Source organism: Cryptomeria japonica, chromosome 9 (genome assembly GCF_030272615.1).
Source record: "Cryptomeria japonica chromosome 9, Sugi_1.0, whole genome shotgun sequence".
Taxonomy (NCBI): domain Eukaryota; kingdom Viridiplantae; phylum Streptophyta; class Pinopsida; order Cupressales; family Cupressaceae; genus Cryptomeria; species Cryptomeria japonica.
In genome coordinates, this window is record NC_081413.1 from 47,194,834 (window position 1) to 47,212,385 (window position 17,552).

A 17,552-nucleotide genomic window follows, 5' to 3' on the forward strand; every position below is an offset into this window, starting at 1 on the left:
TATATAGCCGCCCATACACCCTTTTTCAGATATAAGTGCAGGTTTCGGGACTCGGACGACGCCGCAGGATACAGATCCGAAGAGAACAGGTCGAGACAGCACTCTGAATCAAATTGCAGAGCAAAAGACTGGGACAGGGGCGCTGGGCGCCCTGGTCCTGCCAAGACAGGGGCGCTGGACGCCCTGGTCCCTGGGACAGAGGCGTTGGGCGCCCTAGTCCTCCGGACAGACAGCATTTTTGACAGTTTCCGACAGTGTTCCAGAGTGCAAAACAGCAGTTTCTGGTGCAGTTTCAGGTGCAGAATCAGGACAGTGGCACCCGCGCCCCCGTCCCAAACATTTTCAGTCCGATTTTGACTCCAGGTACGCATTTGCATTCTTTTTTTATCCTTGTGTTTATAGCTTTCCATTATCTAAGTTCAATTCTGCAATCTTGTTGTTAGTTCATACTTACATTTTAGGGTTAGGAATTGGACTTGCATAATCTTACCTTTCAATTACAACAAAGGAATAGAAACCCTAATAGGTAGCCCGTGGCTCTCTCTTTCACAAAAAAGAAGTAGCCAATTGTGCGATACCTCTAGGCTCTTTCGTATTCCGTAGTGTGTGACAAGAGGTAGGATTAGGGCATGATAACCTAGTCTTGCTTTTTCCCCCACACAGTTTGCATTTATCTTAATCGGTTTATTAGTGAATCTGTTGCACCGGTTATCTGCTAAACTATTTAAGAGTTAGTTTACAGTAATTTTTGGTATAGTAATTCACCCCCCCCCCCCCTCTTAGTATTCATCATATCTCACCCTTCTGATCAATTAACTCTGGGAAACCATGTTGAACAGTGTCTTTGCATTCATCATATTCTAATTGTAATTCTTCATCAAATTTATTGTGTTTAGCCAGCAACCTCTTTATTTTTTCAATTTCTTTTGTTTCCACTTTGGCCATTGTTTTATCATGCAACCTTATTCCCGATCTGTTTGAAATTCTATTGTGTGAAACTGCATTGTCCATGTTCTTTTGAAACACTACGCAGAATTCTTTCAGAAAGCCTTGTAAAACCTCAAATCTTTTAGCTAGTAATACACCAACAGTATCTGCCCTCACAATTTGTATCTGTTTTAATATCCTTTTATTTTCTTGTTGCAACTCCTCACATTTTTTCTTCCATTGAGAGCTATTTGAAGTAAGAACCATTGGCACATGTTGCCCACATCTCCTTAGTGTTTCTTCATACAACGCCTTGTACTATTTCCTCTCCCTCACTACTCTGACCATCTATGCTTTATTGAATTTTGAAATATCCACTTCGATATCAACAGAAACAATTGGATCAATTTCACCAGCTTTTAGTTTCATAATATGGCCAAAGGCCTTGTCAACATCAATGATCTTTGGTCTCTTGTGGGGAGGGTACAGAGCCCATAACCTCAAAGATTCCTCATCCTGATCAAATCTTGAACCAATAAATACATCATTTACACCTTGTATATCCAATTTGAATTCCTTATTTTTTGAATGCAATAAACTGTCAAAGATAAAAGAAGCACAGAGGTCCCATCCGAGAAAAAAAATCACCCCAGACTCTGTAAGTAGTTGCCTCCCCTTTTGAGGGATCATTGTGGTTATCTCTACATCAATTTCCTCTTTTAATTTCTTTAACAACTCAGCCTCATTATCAGGCGTTATGTTGGGAATAGAGTCCCTCAATTTCTTCCCTTTAAAATTGTACAAGAATGTTTTAAATTCTTTGGAATGAATAAAAACATCATCAGCAACAAAAGCATAAAACTCCTCTAACCAAGAGTCAACATGAACTTCTAATGTTGTATCTATTTGGCCCTGCATGTCTGGCTCTTCTTCCTTCTTTGCACTTGCCATCTAGAGACAACTGCATTCTCATCAGATTCACTTTCTGCCTCCTCCTCCTCAGTTTCAATTTCCTCGAGTCTTCATCTCTTTTCTGCCAGTTCATTATTCAGTTGATCAATTACCTCTTTGGCCTCTGCATCCTCCATGTTCCTGAAGATATCTTCGGCCTCAATGCTGACATGCAGATAACCTCCCAAGTTCTAGCTCTTCTTGCAAGACTGAATGTATCCTTCACGATCATAGTTTTTCCTGGCATAATGCTCATACAAATTGTATTATTCTATCAGCTTCTTATCAATTATTTCATAAGCTTTGGTTGACGCTATGGTGAAATCACCAAAACTCGATGTCCCAGGCAGGAAGGCTTGCTTACGCATATCTACAAAATGTTTAGCATTGGACACACTCAATTGCCTCACAATCTCTAGATAAGCTATTCTGTTTGGTACTAGTTTTGGCAGCATGTAGGGGCTCCCCTCAAATCTATATACTCTAAAACATGTAAAATCCTTATTCACAAACCAGTCCCCCCAGTTATGATCAACAATGTGTCTTTCATCATAATCCCTAGGTCTTAGGAACCTCTTCATCTCGTCAAAGATAGACCCTTCACATGAAATCCCATACATTCAATACAATGGCATCACAATAAGTTCTTCAAACTTAATATAGTTGGACCTCATATATCAAGAATCCCAAAGAGATGTCTACAATTGGATGGGCTACTCCTCACCTTCCCTGTTCTTGGTATTTAGTTTTAGGCCCTCAGGCTAAAAACCCTTTGCATATCCATAAAATAACACTAGATGCATCAACAGTGAATAAAAATTGAAATAGGGATGAGTATCATCCCTAAGGTTTAAAAAACCTTCGTGCAACCTCTCCACCAGATATGTTGCATAGTCAAAAGGCCTAGGTTCATACATTTGTATATCAGAGGCTAACACCAGCGACCCAATGCTTTCCAGATCAGGAACCTCCACCCCTCCTACTTGCCCACATGACATATATGTGTACTACAAGTAGTGTCTGAACAAATCAATGTTGAATGGTGGACCATCTTCCTCTGTTAATTTTCTTGTCTACCTCTTGTGAATGGCAAATTTCCAGCTAGTATATGTAGTGTCCATTCTGAGGTATTCTTCCTCCAACTCCCCAAAGGATAAGGGCTTATTAAGACTGGGGTCTAAATTGAAAACCTTGTTTATGGTACCCACAGAAAATCTAATAAATGCTTCCCCATTTGGGAGCTGAATGCACCTCTTCATCGAATTATAATTCCTCACCAAAACCTCTAGCAATCTTGTGTTTACAAAAACATTGGGGACTATTAGCTTACCTAAATTTGTCATCCAAGGATTGTAGAGTGGCATCTCCTTGCTCCTTCTCAAATAATGAAACTTAAATAGTTCATGTCCCCTTACCTTGGTCCATACATCTCCAACCTCTCTGTACTTGTCTTCTAATTAGTCTCTCCCTGGCAGGTGCTGCTTCGACCTTCTGAATTTTGGGCCGAGTGCCTGCATTTGGTCTATCATGTCTTGGTTTAACTTCCTAACTGGAGGCACCTCTTCATTTTTTTCTTTCTTCACCTTAAAGTCAGGGCTCTTGGTCGCCCTCTTCTTTCCTATTGAACTCGAAGTTTCCATTTCTGCAATTACAATCCTCTGCTCTATTTTTCAAAGGCACAATGTGTTCTATCTGTGTATTCTTCTTTCACCAACGCAGTATTTAGACATGGAAATTTCTAGTCCCGTCGTATTCTTTTGCAATAATTAACTTCTCATAAAATTTACCTCGTGTGAACCATAGATGCATCTACTGCAAGTATTAAATAGAAGACTTAAAAATTTTGGTTTTGAATTTTCATATGACAACGACTCATCGGCATATGTCTCCTTGATGAATATTTCCCTTTTGGCGCCGTCTAAACAACCCTTTATCTGCTTTGACATCTTACTTTCTCTTATTGGGATACCCTAAGTCGATGACTCCTTTTCCTCCTCATCGGTATATCTCAAATGGATATTTTCATCGGGTGTCGGGTGAGCTCATTTAGCGTTATCGCGATAGGCATTGTTTCCCCGATGGGCTTCACCATCGGCATAGATCTTCCCAATGCAACTGGCTTCATCACCATGAGTCTTCCCAGTAGTGTCTTTTCTTCATTGAATCATTCTACTCCTTCATTGAGTATCGAGGTAATCCGAAATAAAACATACCGATAAGAAAATTCTTCTCGATAGAGTATGTTCCATCAATATATGTTTCACTGACGATTTCTTCGGGTGTTGGGGTGGCTCAAAGTAACACATACCAATCAATTTGGTTATACTGATGCAACCGGCTTCATCGCCATGACTCTTCCCGATAGTGTCTTTGCTCCACTCCTTCATCGAGTATCGGGGTAATCCAAAATGAAACATCTTGATAAGTAAAGTCTTCCCGATAGAGTATATTCCATCGGTATACGTTTCACCGATGATTTCTTCAGGCGTTAAGGTGGATCAAAGTAACACATACCGATCGCTTTGGCTATATGATGGACTCTTCTTTTTGCCACTCTTATCGGTATAAGTCTTACCGATACCCGCATCGACTATCGGCAAGACAAATCTCCACTGCTACCGCTAGTGTTTACTATGTCGATGGGTCATATCGGTATAGTTTTTGTCGATGCATCAATTCTCTTCAAATTTTCTCCTCGATCAATATAACGTATGCCGATGAGTACAACTTCGGCTTGCTACGCTCTCTCATCGGTATATGGTATCCCGATGCCTCCTCACCTCAATCGGGTGATCGTGAACTTGCAGAGGAATTCCTGGTGTATTTTGTGGAACAGGTATACAATTGGTAAAACATATAGTTGGTTGTTCTCTCTGACAGGGTAAAGTATATTTTAAATTTTCATTTTTTGATTGGGGCATTGAAATGGGACTTACTTTTGCAATTTGGAACTGCAGGGCAAGAAAGAATGCTTTGCTTCATGCTTGTTCATATGCTATGACTTGATCAGACCAGATGTGGCTTTGGAACTTGCCTGGATGAATAATATGATTGACTTTGTGTTTCCATACCTTCTTCAGGTTCTTGATATACTCTGATGATTCTATGAATATTTTAAGTTTCTCTTTAATAAACATTTTAAATCTTCTGCATAATTAAATAGCTAATATTCAAAAAAAATCTTTTTCAAAGTTCATTCGAGAATACATGACAAAATTTGATGAGCTTGTTAAGGACAAGTTAGAGGTTATCCAAGAAGAGAAATCCAAGGAGAAAGAAGAGAAAGATCTTGTTGCTCAACAGGTATGCATTTTGCTTAATTGAGCCTCAAGGAGCACTTGTTCTAATCTACTGACGGTTTTTAAAAATTCAAATAAATATGTGCCTATTTTGTTTACAGAATATAGCATTTTAAGAGAATAATTAAGGAAATTATAGAAAAATTATGTGCTAACATATTGCACTATCTAAAAAGGATAATCTTTACAAGGATGCAATGGAAACTAGTTCTCAATCAGGTGATCGTGAACTTGTAGAGGAATCGCTAGTGTATTTTGTGGAACAGGTATTTTGTGGAACAAGTTAGAGGTTGTCCAGGAAGAGAAATCCAAGGAGAAAGAAGAGAAAGATATTGTTTCTCAACGGGTATGCATTTTTCTTAATTGAGCCTCAAGGAGCACTTGTTCTACTCTACTGACGGTTTTTAAAAAATCAAATAAATATGTACCTATTTTGTTTACAGAATATAGCATTTTAAGAGCATAATTAAGGAAATTATAGAAAATGGCATTTTTAAGAGCATAAATAAGGAAATTATAGAAAAATAGCATTTTTCAGGAAATTATAGAAAATTTATGTGCTAACATATTACACTGTCTAAAAAGGATAATCTTTACAAGGATGCAATGGAAACTAGTTCTCAATCGGATGATTGTGAACTTGTAGAGGAATTGTTGGTGTATTTTGTGGAACAAGTATACAATTAGTAAAACATATAGTTGGTTATTCTCTCTCACAGGGTAAAGTATATTTTGAATTTTCATTTTCAATTGGGGCATTGAAATGGGGCTTACTTTTGCAATTTGGAACTGTAGGGCAAGAAAGAATGCTTTGCTTCATGCTTGTTCATATGCTATGACTTGATCAGACCAGATGTGGCTTTAGAACTTTCCTGGATGAATAATATGATTAACTTTGTGTTTCCATACCTACTTTAGGTTCTTGATACACTCTAATGATTCTGTGAATATTTTAAGTTTCTCTTTAATAAACATTTTAAATCTTCTGCATAAATAAATATGTGTCTATTTTGTTTACAGAATATGTATGCTCATCTTCTTCCCCTTTGCTTTGCTAGCACCTCCAATGCCTCGCATGGGAGTGGGCATGGGAGATTGCTTTCAGCCAAGTATGAGTGGAATGGGAATGCCTCCCAAGCCATCTTATGGTATGCCACCAATGGGTGGCTATTGATGGGATTGAAGAACTTAATGTGGGACACAATTCTTCAATCATACATGTTTTTTTGAGGTTGGTCTTCGAGTGGAAAGATTAGATTGTCAAAAAAAAATTATTGTCGTTTGGTTGGTTGATACAAAATAATGAATCTTTTGTATTATCGTATTGGTTAATCAGTTTAAATCTTTCCATCCACCAAGCATCTGACACCCGAACCATTGGATGATTAGATTGTCAAATTATTTTTATTTTCATTTCATTGGTTGATACAGAATAATGAATCTTTAGTATTATCATATTAGTCAATAAGTGCAAACCTTTTCATCCACTAAGCATCCGACGAGGATGTTGTATGTCTGATAGCATCCTTGTCGGATAAGCAGTGAGGGGGCATCGAAATTCCAATGCCCACCCAATTTATTCCAACAACTTATCCAGTTTTATTGACGACTAAGTAGTGAGGGGGCATCGGAATTCCGACGCCCACCCAATTTATTCAGACGACTATCGATTTTTTTCGACGGCTAAGCAGTGAGGGGGTGTCAGAATTCTGACGCCCACCCAACTTATTTTGATGACTATTGAGTTTTGTCGATGGCTAAGAAATGAGGGGGCATCAAAATTCTGACACCCACCCAAATTATTCCAACGCCCGAACCGTCGCACATACAACATCCTCGTCGGTGCGGATACCCTCATTGTCGTTGGAATTCCAACAGCTAAATAGTGACAGGGTCGTCTAAATTTAGATGCCCGAACCATCGCACATACAACATCCTCATCAATGCAGATGCGCTGGTTGTCGTTGGAATTCTGATGACTTATCAAGCTTTACCGAAAGCTAGGCAATGAGGGGACCATCGGAATTCCAATTTATTCTGACGCGTGAACTGACGAAACATTACCTGGAAGTCGTTGGAATTCCGACGACTTATCGAGTTTTACTGACAGCTAAGCGCAGTCATGGTTGTCATTGGAAGATTCTTCGATGTCGTCGAAATTCCGATGATCTTGAGCACCGTCGCAAATTCCGACGATAATTTTTCGACGGTGTTGCTCGTTGGCAGTTTGACGAATTATAGTCGGAATCCCGATGAACTATCATCGGAGTTTAGGCCCAAATGTACTAGTGCAAGAGTATGACTGTAAGTTCATACTCTACTAAATTGGGGGCTAAATGTAGCATCATAAATTATACACCTTTATTAATGTGTTCAATTTCACACTCTCTTAGAACCTATTTTAGTATTTCCCTTTCCTCTATGAATTATAGGACTTTTATTGTAATTAATTAATATTTAATTCAACATTATGCATCTTATTCCACTTTATGACATCATCACACTCTTATTGGGCCCTTAATTCTAGGTGTGCCCTTTATTATTTTGTCCTTAATCCTACCCTAATTTCAACTCTCATTGAAGCGCATTTCATATATCTACACATTATTGTTTGAGCCACTATGTTTGATTCAACATTAGGATCATGATAGCTCACATTCCTAGAAATTCAGAAGAAAAAAAAAGTTGATAGGACCAGGTCATCGGGCTACCTGGTCTCGATTGTTTATCCTTGAATTTTGAGAGCTTAATTGGGTGGTCTCACCCTATTCAAATCTAGCTTCGTGTGAAAATATATCAATTCTAAGTCAGCCTAAAGGTGATTTCAATTATGAAATCCCTATATAAGGCATCCTTCTCAACCCATTTTAGCCTAAGAAATCTAACACTCTAAGCAAACAATTCCTATCACTTGTGCATCCATGAAGCATTCATCATCAAGCATTTTCAAAGATCTTCAAAGTTGCATATTCATTCCTTCAACCATTATGGAGCAAAATCATGTCAATATTATGCAAGCATCTATGTTTGATTAGGGTTTTATGTTTATCATTCTATTTCATGCAACATTTGTGATTACATTCAAATAGCAAAGCATCATCATCAGCAATTGCAAATCTAAGGTATATCTATCCAGTATTTGTTTTAGTATTTGCATTATTTCATTCAAGGTTAATTCTTAAACCAAGGTTTGACTTAGGCAAATCGTTCTTCCCAACAATTTTCCCTTTTTTTGTGTGTGCAAGAAACATGATCAAAGTTGCATTTGAGAGGGTTGACATAATTCACAAAGACGAACAGGTTCACCTTTTGACGCCGAGAAATTTGAAGGACTAGGGCAAGGAGCAGCACAGCCCCGAAAAAATGGGTTGAAGTTCTAGAAACAAATCCAAATCATCTTCTTTTTCTCAGATCCATTTTGGTGTCTTCGTACGATGATTGTAGCTCACTATTTATGCCCAATCTCTTTAATATTCACCCATTTGCCCTAATTTTAACATTTTCACAATTCAACTTAGAAAGAGGGAATAAAAACCTAACCAATGAATCTAATTAGAAATCTTAACCCTTTCCTTAGTTGGATTAAAGCTAGATCTATTGAAATCACACCTCTTTTAATGTATTGGCTAATTTGGTTAATAGTGGTCTTATCCTATTTGGTGAAACCCTAGCTCCAAATTATACCTCTACAAGGAGCAAGTGTAGGTAGCCAAGGAGAAGAGCATGAAGACAGTTAGTGCCATAGTGAACAACCTGATAGCTTATAGACTGTCCAAAATCATGGCCAAAATTGATGATGGATGGAAGGATTATTCTGATTTAAGGTCTTCTAAGTGAAAGATAGGAAGGTTTAAAATGGATAAATGACATAATGGACTCTCAAGGCTTCACTTATGAAGTAGATATATAAGTGTGCAAAGTTTGATCCTCATGTCCTTGTTGCAACTAATGGTATGATTATTGTACTAGGAGAGCTCATTGCATATGTGTCAAGGCTAGATGAGTAGATGAAAGACAAGCTAGCAATGCTAGGAAACATTGAAAAATGAATTATGCCAAATATTCTAGATAATTATGAAATATCTAGAAAAGTAGATTAGCGAAGGGAAGAACTCGACATAGTGGTAGTCATCTTATCTCCATTCATATGTGTTAATGAAGGACTTGATAATAACTCTGCTAAATAGCATGTTTTATGAACTATTTAAGTATTATATGTCGCTTATCTATAGAAACAATCGAATAATCAATTAGAAAATAAACCAACATGGACAAAGATAAAAACAATAAGGGTTAACATAACTAAATTAAAAGCATTGTTCAACACTACTTATATTGGGAACAACTTAATAAATATGATGATTATTGTTTCCTCTAAATTTTTATGTGGAAAAATTGAATGGTAAATTCTCTTGTGATAAACTTGCTCTAAAATGTATAAGAAATATGTATAAACACATCAAAGATAGTTCTTAAAAATTCAAATATAAATTATAAAATGAGTTGTCATTTACACTATTATATACACATTATATTTATTTTCAAACATTTCTAAAAGCTACAACCTCTGCTTTAAACATCACACACCACTTTGTTATAAATCTATTACTTAAAAATGTTATAAATCTACTACTTAAAGTTTGTTGTTTATACTACTTTATATACATCATATTCATTTTCAAACACTTCTTAAAGCTACAATCATTTTTTATAAATTACACCTTTTTTAAGTTAAATAAACCTACTCATGCTTCAAACATTTTTTATATCTTTACTAAGCCATTTTCATCTCAAATATGATAAATACAAGATGCTATCATTTTCATTCTCTAATTCATTTTTCCACTTCCTTCTCTTATCTTGAATAGAAATAAGAGTAATATAAATCTTCTTTTTATATGTTTCTTGATAAAGGTAGATCCCAGATTTGTTATGTAACATGTTTCTTTTATTTGAATATCCTTAGTCAGATTTTTTCCCAAATAACACCTCGATTCTCAACGGCTCCCAATATTATATGCGTTCTCTTGTTGTGCACGCTTCTACATTTTGTTGTGCTCTGCTATTATGAAGCTTCCAATTTGGTGCAGGCCCAGAGGATATGGCAAATGTTATAAAATTGGCTGTTCTTTATTAGTTGAGTCTTTTCGACAAATATATTACTGTGCGACCTGTAATCAAGAACAATTCGTTATAACCGTTTAACATCTCTCCGTTCTTCGCGATTTATCCAGAATCCTAACTTCTGATTTTGCCTTCATCGGCATTTCGATAGTTCCTCACAACTTCATAACTGTTCAGTTTAAAATTTGGGCTTCTTGTTCGGGGCTCCATATTGAATGCATTTTTGACAATTTAAAACTTTAACACTCTAAATAAAAAGAAGAATACAATAAATTGGAATGGTACGAGGCATTCAAAACAATTTATTCCTCTGTTCAAAATCCATTACATCTGCCTCTTTTTATTATTTTACAGAGGTCTTGGAGAAGAGAAAAGAAGATACAGAAGCTTGATCAGTACACAGAAAATGCAATTCTGCTCAGAAGCGCGGTGGCCGGAGAAATTAAAATTTCAAAAAAATTAGCCCTCACCATGAAAAATCTCCGATTTCATTTGGATCCATGAGACGTCGGAGCTCTGCTTGTGCTCATCCGCCACAAGAAGTAGATTACAAAGAGAAGCGAGGAAATTAGGGCAAAATATATCAAGAGAATGATGTATGCAAAATAAAACTGGAGGTTGAGAGAATAATAATGCATAAGCCTCATGAGAGAATTGTTTGGCCATATATCTACACCAATATAAGCTGTGCATAAGGATTCTTCGGGTGAGACCAAGATGCATCGTTCCTCGGCATGAATATCCGCAGCCACTTGTTCGCTGAAAATAATTTTACATTTCTTTTCTTTCCAGGAGGGAGCCCTAATTTTTGAAGAATTGTTACTATTTTGGATTTGCATTCGTCCAGCCGGCGGCTCATCTTGTAGCGACGCCAAACATATGGAATGACACCTACGCACTCATTTTGCTTTTGCTGCTTCTTTCTTTCTTTTCATTTGCTCCGAGGGTTTCATCCCTCTTTTCATGAGATGATCTTCATCAATTTCTGCAATCTGCCTCTCAGGGTTTTGGAAAACCTCCTCCGTATCTTCAATTTCTCCATTCGTGCAAACACAAGTTTTGGCTGCACGCACCGCAGAGCTGAGCAAATCAACGACGGCCATGCTGAAATGAAGACAGGTATTGCAATAAACCAGAGCAGAGGTATATCATATTTTATTATGTTGCTTCCACCTCACAAAATAACGAGGGGTATTGCATTGCAATTAAACAGCACAAACTATGTAGCTATTTATTATTATTATGTTATATTATATTATATTTGCAGCAGTATCTCATTATCCATTTAATAAATTGAGTATTTCATTATTGTCCTCCTAAGATATTGAACTGATAATTTTTCAGTATAAAATAATTTTTCTTGTCCACCTTTTTTGTCCGATCCATAGTGATGCAATAGTATCTGGGCTCACAATCAATCTTACATCTTTTCTTCTTGTGATATTGTTTATTTTTTTTCATTTTTTTGGTTGTATGAATTGATGATTCATGTATGAAGAGTTTCAAATGATTCTAGACCAAGTATTGATTCTATTCTTAAGAAGGGACAAATGGATCTCTACATCTCAAATATGGATAGCTATTGTCCTTGTAGAATTTTAGGGTCATATCACCAGTCTTTAGTTACCACCATTGATTTAATATATAAGCTGACAAAACTTCTTGTATTCTATGAGTGAAAATGTACTCACCATTTTCAATGCTTATGTGGCTCAAAATTTCTTTTCTATCATTGATCTTAATGGAAATCAATGGTCTAAAAGTAATTCAGGGCCCATGAGCATTACAAACTGTGGGTACATTTTACGTCAAAAAATATGAGGACCAATAAATTATAGTTTAAATTAATGAGAGGATACTTATTTTCCACAAGATTTTTTTTTTAATTTGGAGGTATTTGCCATAGTAATTAATGCATTTTTTCCTATTATTTTTCAAGATTCACAAATATTTTTTATTAAATTTATTGATTTAAAAAAAATTGTCAATGAAATTAATATTTTTTCAAAAACAAGAAAATATTCCCAAATAGAAGTTTTTTTTTCTAAAATAAAATATTTGTCCAGATTTTATATATATTAATGAGAGGGTTTCTCAAAGTTATCCCTACATTGATCTACTTTTAAATTAGTGGATTTTATATCTTGAAGTCCACCAATTGCATTATGTCTCTATATCTCTTTATATCTTTGTATCTCTCTCTCCCTCTATCTCTCTATATCTTCGTCTATATCTACCTATCTCCCTTTCGCTTCCTCTCACCTATCTCTAGGCATGTCTCTGTCGCCACCTCTCTCTCTCTCTCTCTCTCTCTCTCTCTCTCTCTCTCTCTCTCTCTCTCTCTCTCTCTACTAAGTACACTATTGGCAGGAACTTGATGCAATGTTTCACTTGTTGAAATCAAAACATTGATATCATGCCAATTTTTCTAATGAATGTTTAGATTTATTTTATTCAAACCATGATAAGAAAAAATTGGTCAAAACATGGCAAGTACTTTAATTAAGAATTTTTTTCTCAATAGTCTAGATGAGATAACTCAAGTGGTTGTATTTGATTTAGGACTATCTCCTCTTGAATAGAGCACTATTTGTCAACAATAGCATAGTGGCTAGGTAATGGTGCCTTCTAATTTCAACTGTCTTTCTTTGGAATGAAGTAAGGTCAATTTTTGAAGTCATGAGATTGTGGGTATTAAGGAAATTCATTGCCTCAACATGCCAATATTAGATAGCTCTAATGATGAGTTGAAAGTATGGCACTCTACTATAGTCTATGGTTTCATAATACATCAATTGACTAATTTTTTATATCTAGTATCATTGTAGTAGTTGATATATATTTACAAGTAATCTAAACTTGACAAATTTACCATACACAACTCCTAAAGGTTGAGGGATTCACTCCTCTTCCTCAAGTTAGTTACTTGAAACTTGACTATTATGTGTGTACACAAACATATATTAAGTAATACTTTATAAATAACAATTTAGTAAATAACTTGTAGAAATATAGAATAGGTTTAAGCATTAAATAAAATAATTATAGTTAAAATTATAATCTAAATAATAAAAATAATAGGTCCAAATGGGGTGTATGTTAGATAAAAATAAAATATCATATGAGGATTAGGCTCCATGTGATATTTAGACTCCATCAAGAGTTACTAAGTGGAAGCCTCAAATAAATTTCAAAGGAAATAGCCATAATTTCTTCAATTGAACTCCCTACAAAGTGAGCCATATTTTAGATGTACAAGAAATTTTTATAAACGCGTCGAGGTAGTTGAAAGAAATCCAAATACAATTTATAAGATGATATGTTGTTTACACTATTTTGTGCACATTATATTCATTTTCTAACATTTCTAAAAGAACTACCACCTCTTATTTTAACATGACACGCCACTTTGTTATAGATCTATTACTTAAGGTTTGTTGTTTATACAACTTCATATACATCATATTCATTTTCAAACATTTCTTAAAGTTACAGTCTTATTTTTAAATATACACCTTTTTAAATTAAATAGAACTACTCACACTTCAAACATTTATTATATCTTAACTGATCCATTTTCTATCTCAAATATGATAAATAGATGCTATCTTTTCATTCTCAAATTCATTTTTCCAATTCCTTATCAGAGTAATATAAAACTTCTTTCTATGCTTTTTTATTTATATGTTTCTTGATAGAGGTGGATCCCAGATTTTATATGTAACGTGCTTCTTTTATTTGAATATCCGAAGTCCGATTTTTCCCCAAATCACACCTGGATTCTCAACGGCTCCCAACATTTTATGAGTTCTCGTGTGGTGCACGCTTCTACAATTTGTTGTGCTCTGCTGTTATTGAAGCTTCTTTATTAGTTGAGTCTTTTCAACAAATATATTATTCTGCGACCTGTAATCACAGAATAATTCGTTATAACTGTTTAACATCATCTCCGTTCTTCGCGATTTATCCAGAATCCTAACTTATGATTTTGCCTTCATCGGCATTTCGATGGTTCCTCACAACTTCAAAACTGTTCAGTTTAAAATTTGGGCTTCATGGCGAGTATCAGCGGCTTTATTGAATGCATTTTTTACAATTTAAAACTTAATACTCTAAATTTAGTTACGGACGTGGACTTTTAAGATAGGTAGAGAAAGGTGAAAAAGAAGAATGCAACAAAATCGAATGCTACGAGGCATTCAAAAGCAGTTTATTCCTCTGTTGAAAATCCATTACATCTGCCTCTTTTTATTATTTTACAGAGGTCTTGGAGAAGAGAAGAGAAGATACATAAGCTTGATCACTTACACGAAAATGCAATTCTGCTCAGAAGGGCGGTAGAACAAATTACAATTTCCAAAATTTTTGCCCTCACCATGAAAAATCTCCGATTTCGTTTGCATCCATGAGACGCCAGAGCTCTGCTTGTGCTCCTCCGCCACAACAAGTAGAATACAAAGAGAAGCGAGGAAATTAGGGCAAAGATTATCAAAAGAATGATGTATGCAAAATAAAGCTGGAGGTTAAGAGCATAATACTGCATAAGCGTCATGGGAGAATTGTTTGGCCATATATCTACACCAATATAAGCTGTGCATAAAGATTCCTCGGGTGAGACCATTATGCATCTTTCCTCGGCATGAATATCCGCAGCCATTTGTTCGCTGAAAATAATTTTACATTTCTTTTCTTTCAAGGAGGGCAGCCCCAGCTTTTCAAGACTTCTGACTATTTTGGACTTGCATTCGTCCAGCCGGCGGCTTATCTTGCAGCGATGCCAAACATATGGAATGACACCTTCACACTCATTTTGCTTTTGCGGTTTCTTTCTTTCTTTTCTTTTGATACATCTTTTCACTTTCTCCGAGGGTTTCATCCCTCTTTTCACGAGATCTTCATCAATTTCTGCGATCTGCCTCTCAGGGTTTTGAAAAGCCTCCTCTGTGTCTTCAATTTCTCCATTCGTGCAAACACAATTTTTGCCCGCACGCACTGCAAAGCGGAGCAAATCAACGACAGCCATGCTGAAATGAAGAGAGCTATTGCAATAAACCAGAGCAGAGGTATATCATATTATATTGCTTCCACCTCACAAAATGACGAGGATAATAATGAGAAATTATCCTCCTAAGATATTGAATGATAATTTCTCAATATTAATTAATTTATCATGTCCAATTTTTTTTATCTGATTCGTAGTGATGCAATAGTATTTGGGTTCACAATCTTATATCAATCAGAAATATGTTTTCTTGTTGTGATATTGTTTATTTTTCTTCATTGTTTTGGTTGTAGGAGTTGATGATCCATGTATGAAGAATTTCAAATGATTTTAGACCAAGTGCTGACTTCATCTTTAAGAAGGGACAAATGGTTCTCTATATTTTAAATTTGGTAAAGATTCAAACTAATTAGAACAAATTATGTTCTTGTAGAACTTTAGGATCATATCACCATTCTTTAGTTACTACCATTGATTTAAGATATAAACTAATAGAACTTGTTGTATTATAAGGAAAAATGTCCAAAATTGCTTTTGGATCTTTGATCTTAACATAACTAAATATTATAGAATCTAACCATTAAAACCATTAACGAATTTCATTAATGATTCTAATTTTCTACAATATTTTTTTAAAATTTGGAAGTATTTGCCATAGTAATTAATGCATTTTTCTGTATTATTTTTCCAAGATTCACAAATATTTTTTTATTAATTTTAATGATTTAAAAAATTGCCAATGATTTTAATATTTTTTTCAAAAACAAAGAAATATTTTTGAATAGAAATTAATAATTTTTTCAAAAAATAAAACATTTGCCAAGATTATATATTTTATTTTATGGGAGGGTTTCCTAAAATTATCCCTACACTGAACTACTCTTAAATTAGTGGTTTTTTATTTCTTGAAGTCCACCAATTGTATTATGTTAGTGGACTAACTTTGTATTGGTCAAAAAGTTCCATGGAGTAGTCCTAATAGGCCCTTGTGTAGTTCGCACATTGTTTTGAGGTGGCTGATCTTTTTGTATTGGCCCCTACAAATTTTTATTATATTTGTCTCTCTCATTTGACCATATCATTTATTTCACAGAAAGATGAAAATGTTTGTGTTGAGACGGTAATTTTATTTCATACGAAAAAATTATTTATGTGGAACCTTAAAACTAAAAGTGATTATTGCCTTCATTTATATGATGTCCAGGTTTTATGTATCTATGAGAATTTTAGAAAATAGAATGAAATTTTAAGAGGATTTATTTAATCAAAACATTGATATCATGTCAATTTTTCAAAAAAATGGTCAAAAGGATGGAAAGTATTCTAATTAAGGGAAATTTTCTCAATAGTCTAGATGAGATAACTCAAGTGGTTGTATTTGATTTAGGACTATCTACTCTTAAATAGAGTATTATTTGTCAATTGGCTAGGTAATGGTACCTATTAATTTCAATTGTCTTTCTTTGGAATGAAGTAAGGTCAATATTTTTGAAGTGATGAGATTCTGAGTATTTGTAATGTCCCCATTTTTTCAATGACTGAACTCATGAGTCGTAGTTTCACTTGTTAGCCATCTACGCAGGTGAAATCAATGGATGAGAGATGATATTGGCACCAAGGAGAGCTTATACTTAATCATTTTTGTGACTTGGGTGGTTTAATATCTTAGAAACTTTATAATAGTTCATTATAGAGTTACTTTTTCTATAATTAGAAAATCTTATAAAGTAACTTTATAAAATTACTTATAAGTTTTCGATTAAGGCAAAAATAGGTTTTGAAGGGGCCTTGAAACCCTTTACAAAGAAGATTCTAAAAGGCTTAGAATAAAAGCATTAGAAGATCCAAAACAAAATAGGTTACAAAAGATAGGTCAGTACATTGAGCAGCCAAGAAACCAGCAAACGCCCAAACGAGCAGATAAAAAACCAGCAAAGAACCAGAACACAAAACACAAAAACACAAAAAATACAACACAATTACATGAGGCTCTTAAGGGTCTTAGCGACCTCAGCCTCCAGCGGGCTCATCTTGTCAGCAGCCATCCTCATCTCTTTGCAATCCATGCTGAGTCACAGCTTTTTTCTTCATGTTGCCCTAGGTCCACTTACAAGGGCCTTGATCAACTCGAGTCTTCTCATTATCATCACCAATATTGATCATAACTTTCTCCTATTGCACTTTGTCAAGTTTATTCACCATGACATTCATGGCATTCATCGTCTAGTTGACAATCTTCTGACTGTTGG

General features: G+C 35.2%; 1 protein-coding gene across 1 annotated transcript; it reads right to left on the reverse strand.

Moving 5' to 3' along the window:
* Nucleotides 1–14,472: 14,472 nt before the first annotated feature.
* On the reverse strand, nt 14,473–15,451 carry LOC131047044 (uncharacterized). The gene is made up of 2 exons (XM_057980848.2): nt 14,840–15,451; nt 14,473–14,722 (listed from the first exon to the last, which is right to left on the reverse strand). Exons 1-2 carry the CDS (start codon nt 15,322–15,324, stop codon nt 14,602–14,604), a joined length of 606 nt encoding a protein of 201 aa, XP_057836831.2. The 5' UTR covers nt 15,325–15,451; the 3' UTR covers nt 14,473–14,601.
* Between the last annotated feature and the right edge of the window lie 2,101 nt (nt 15,452–17,552).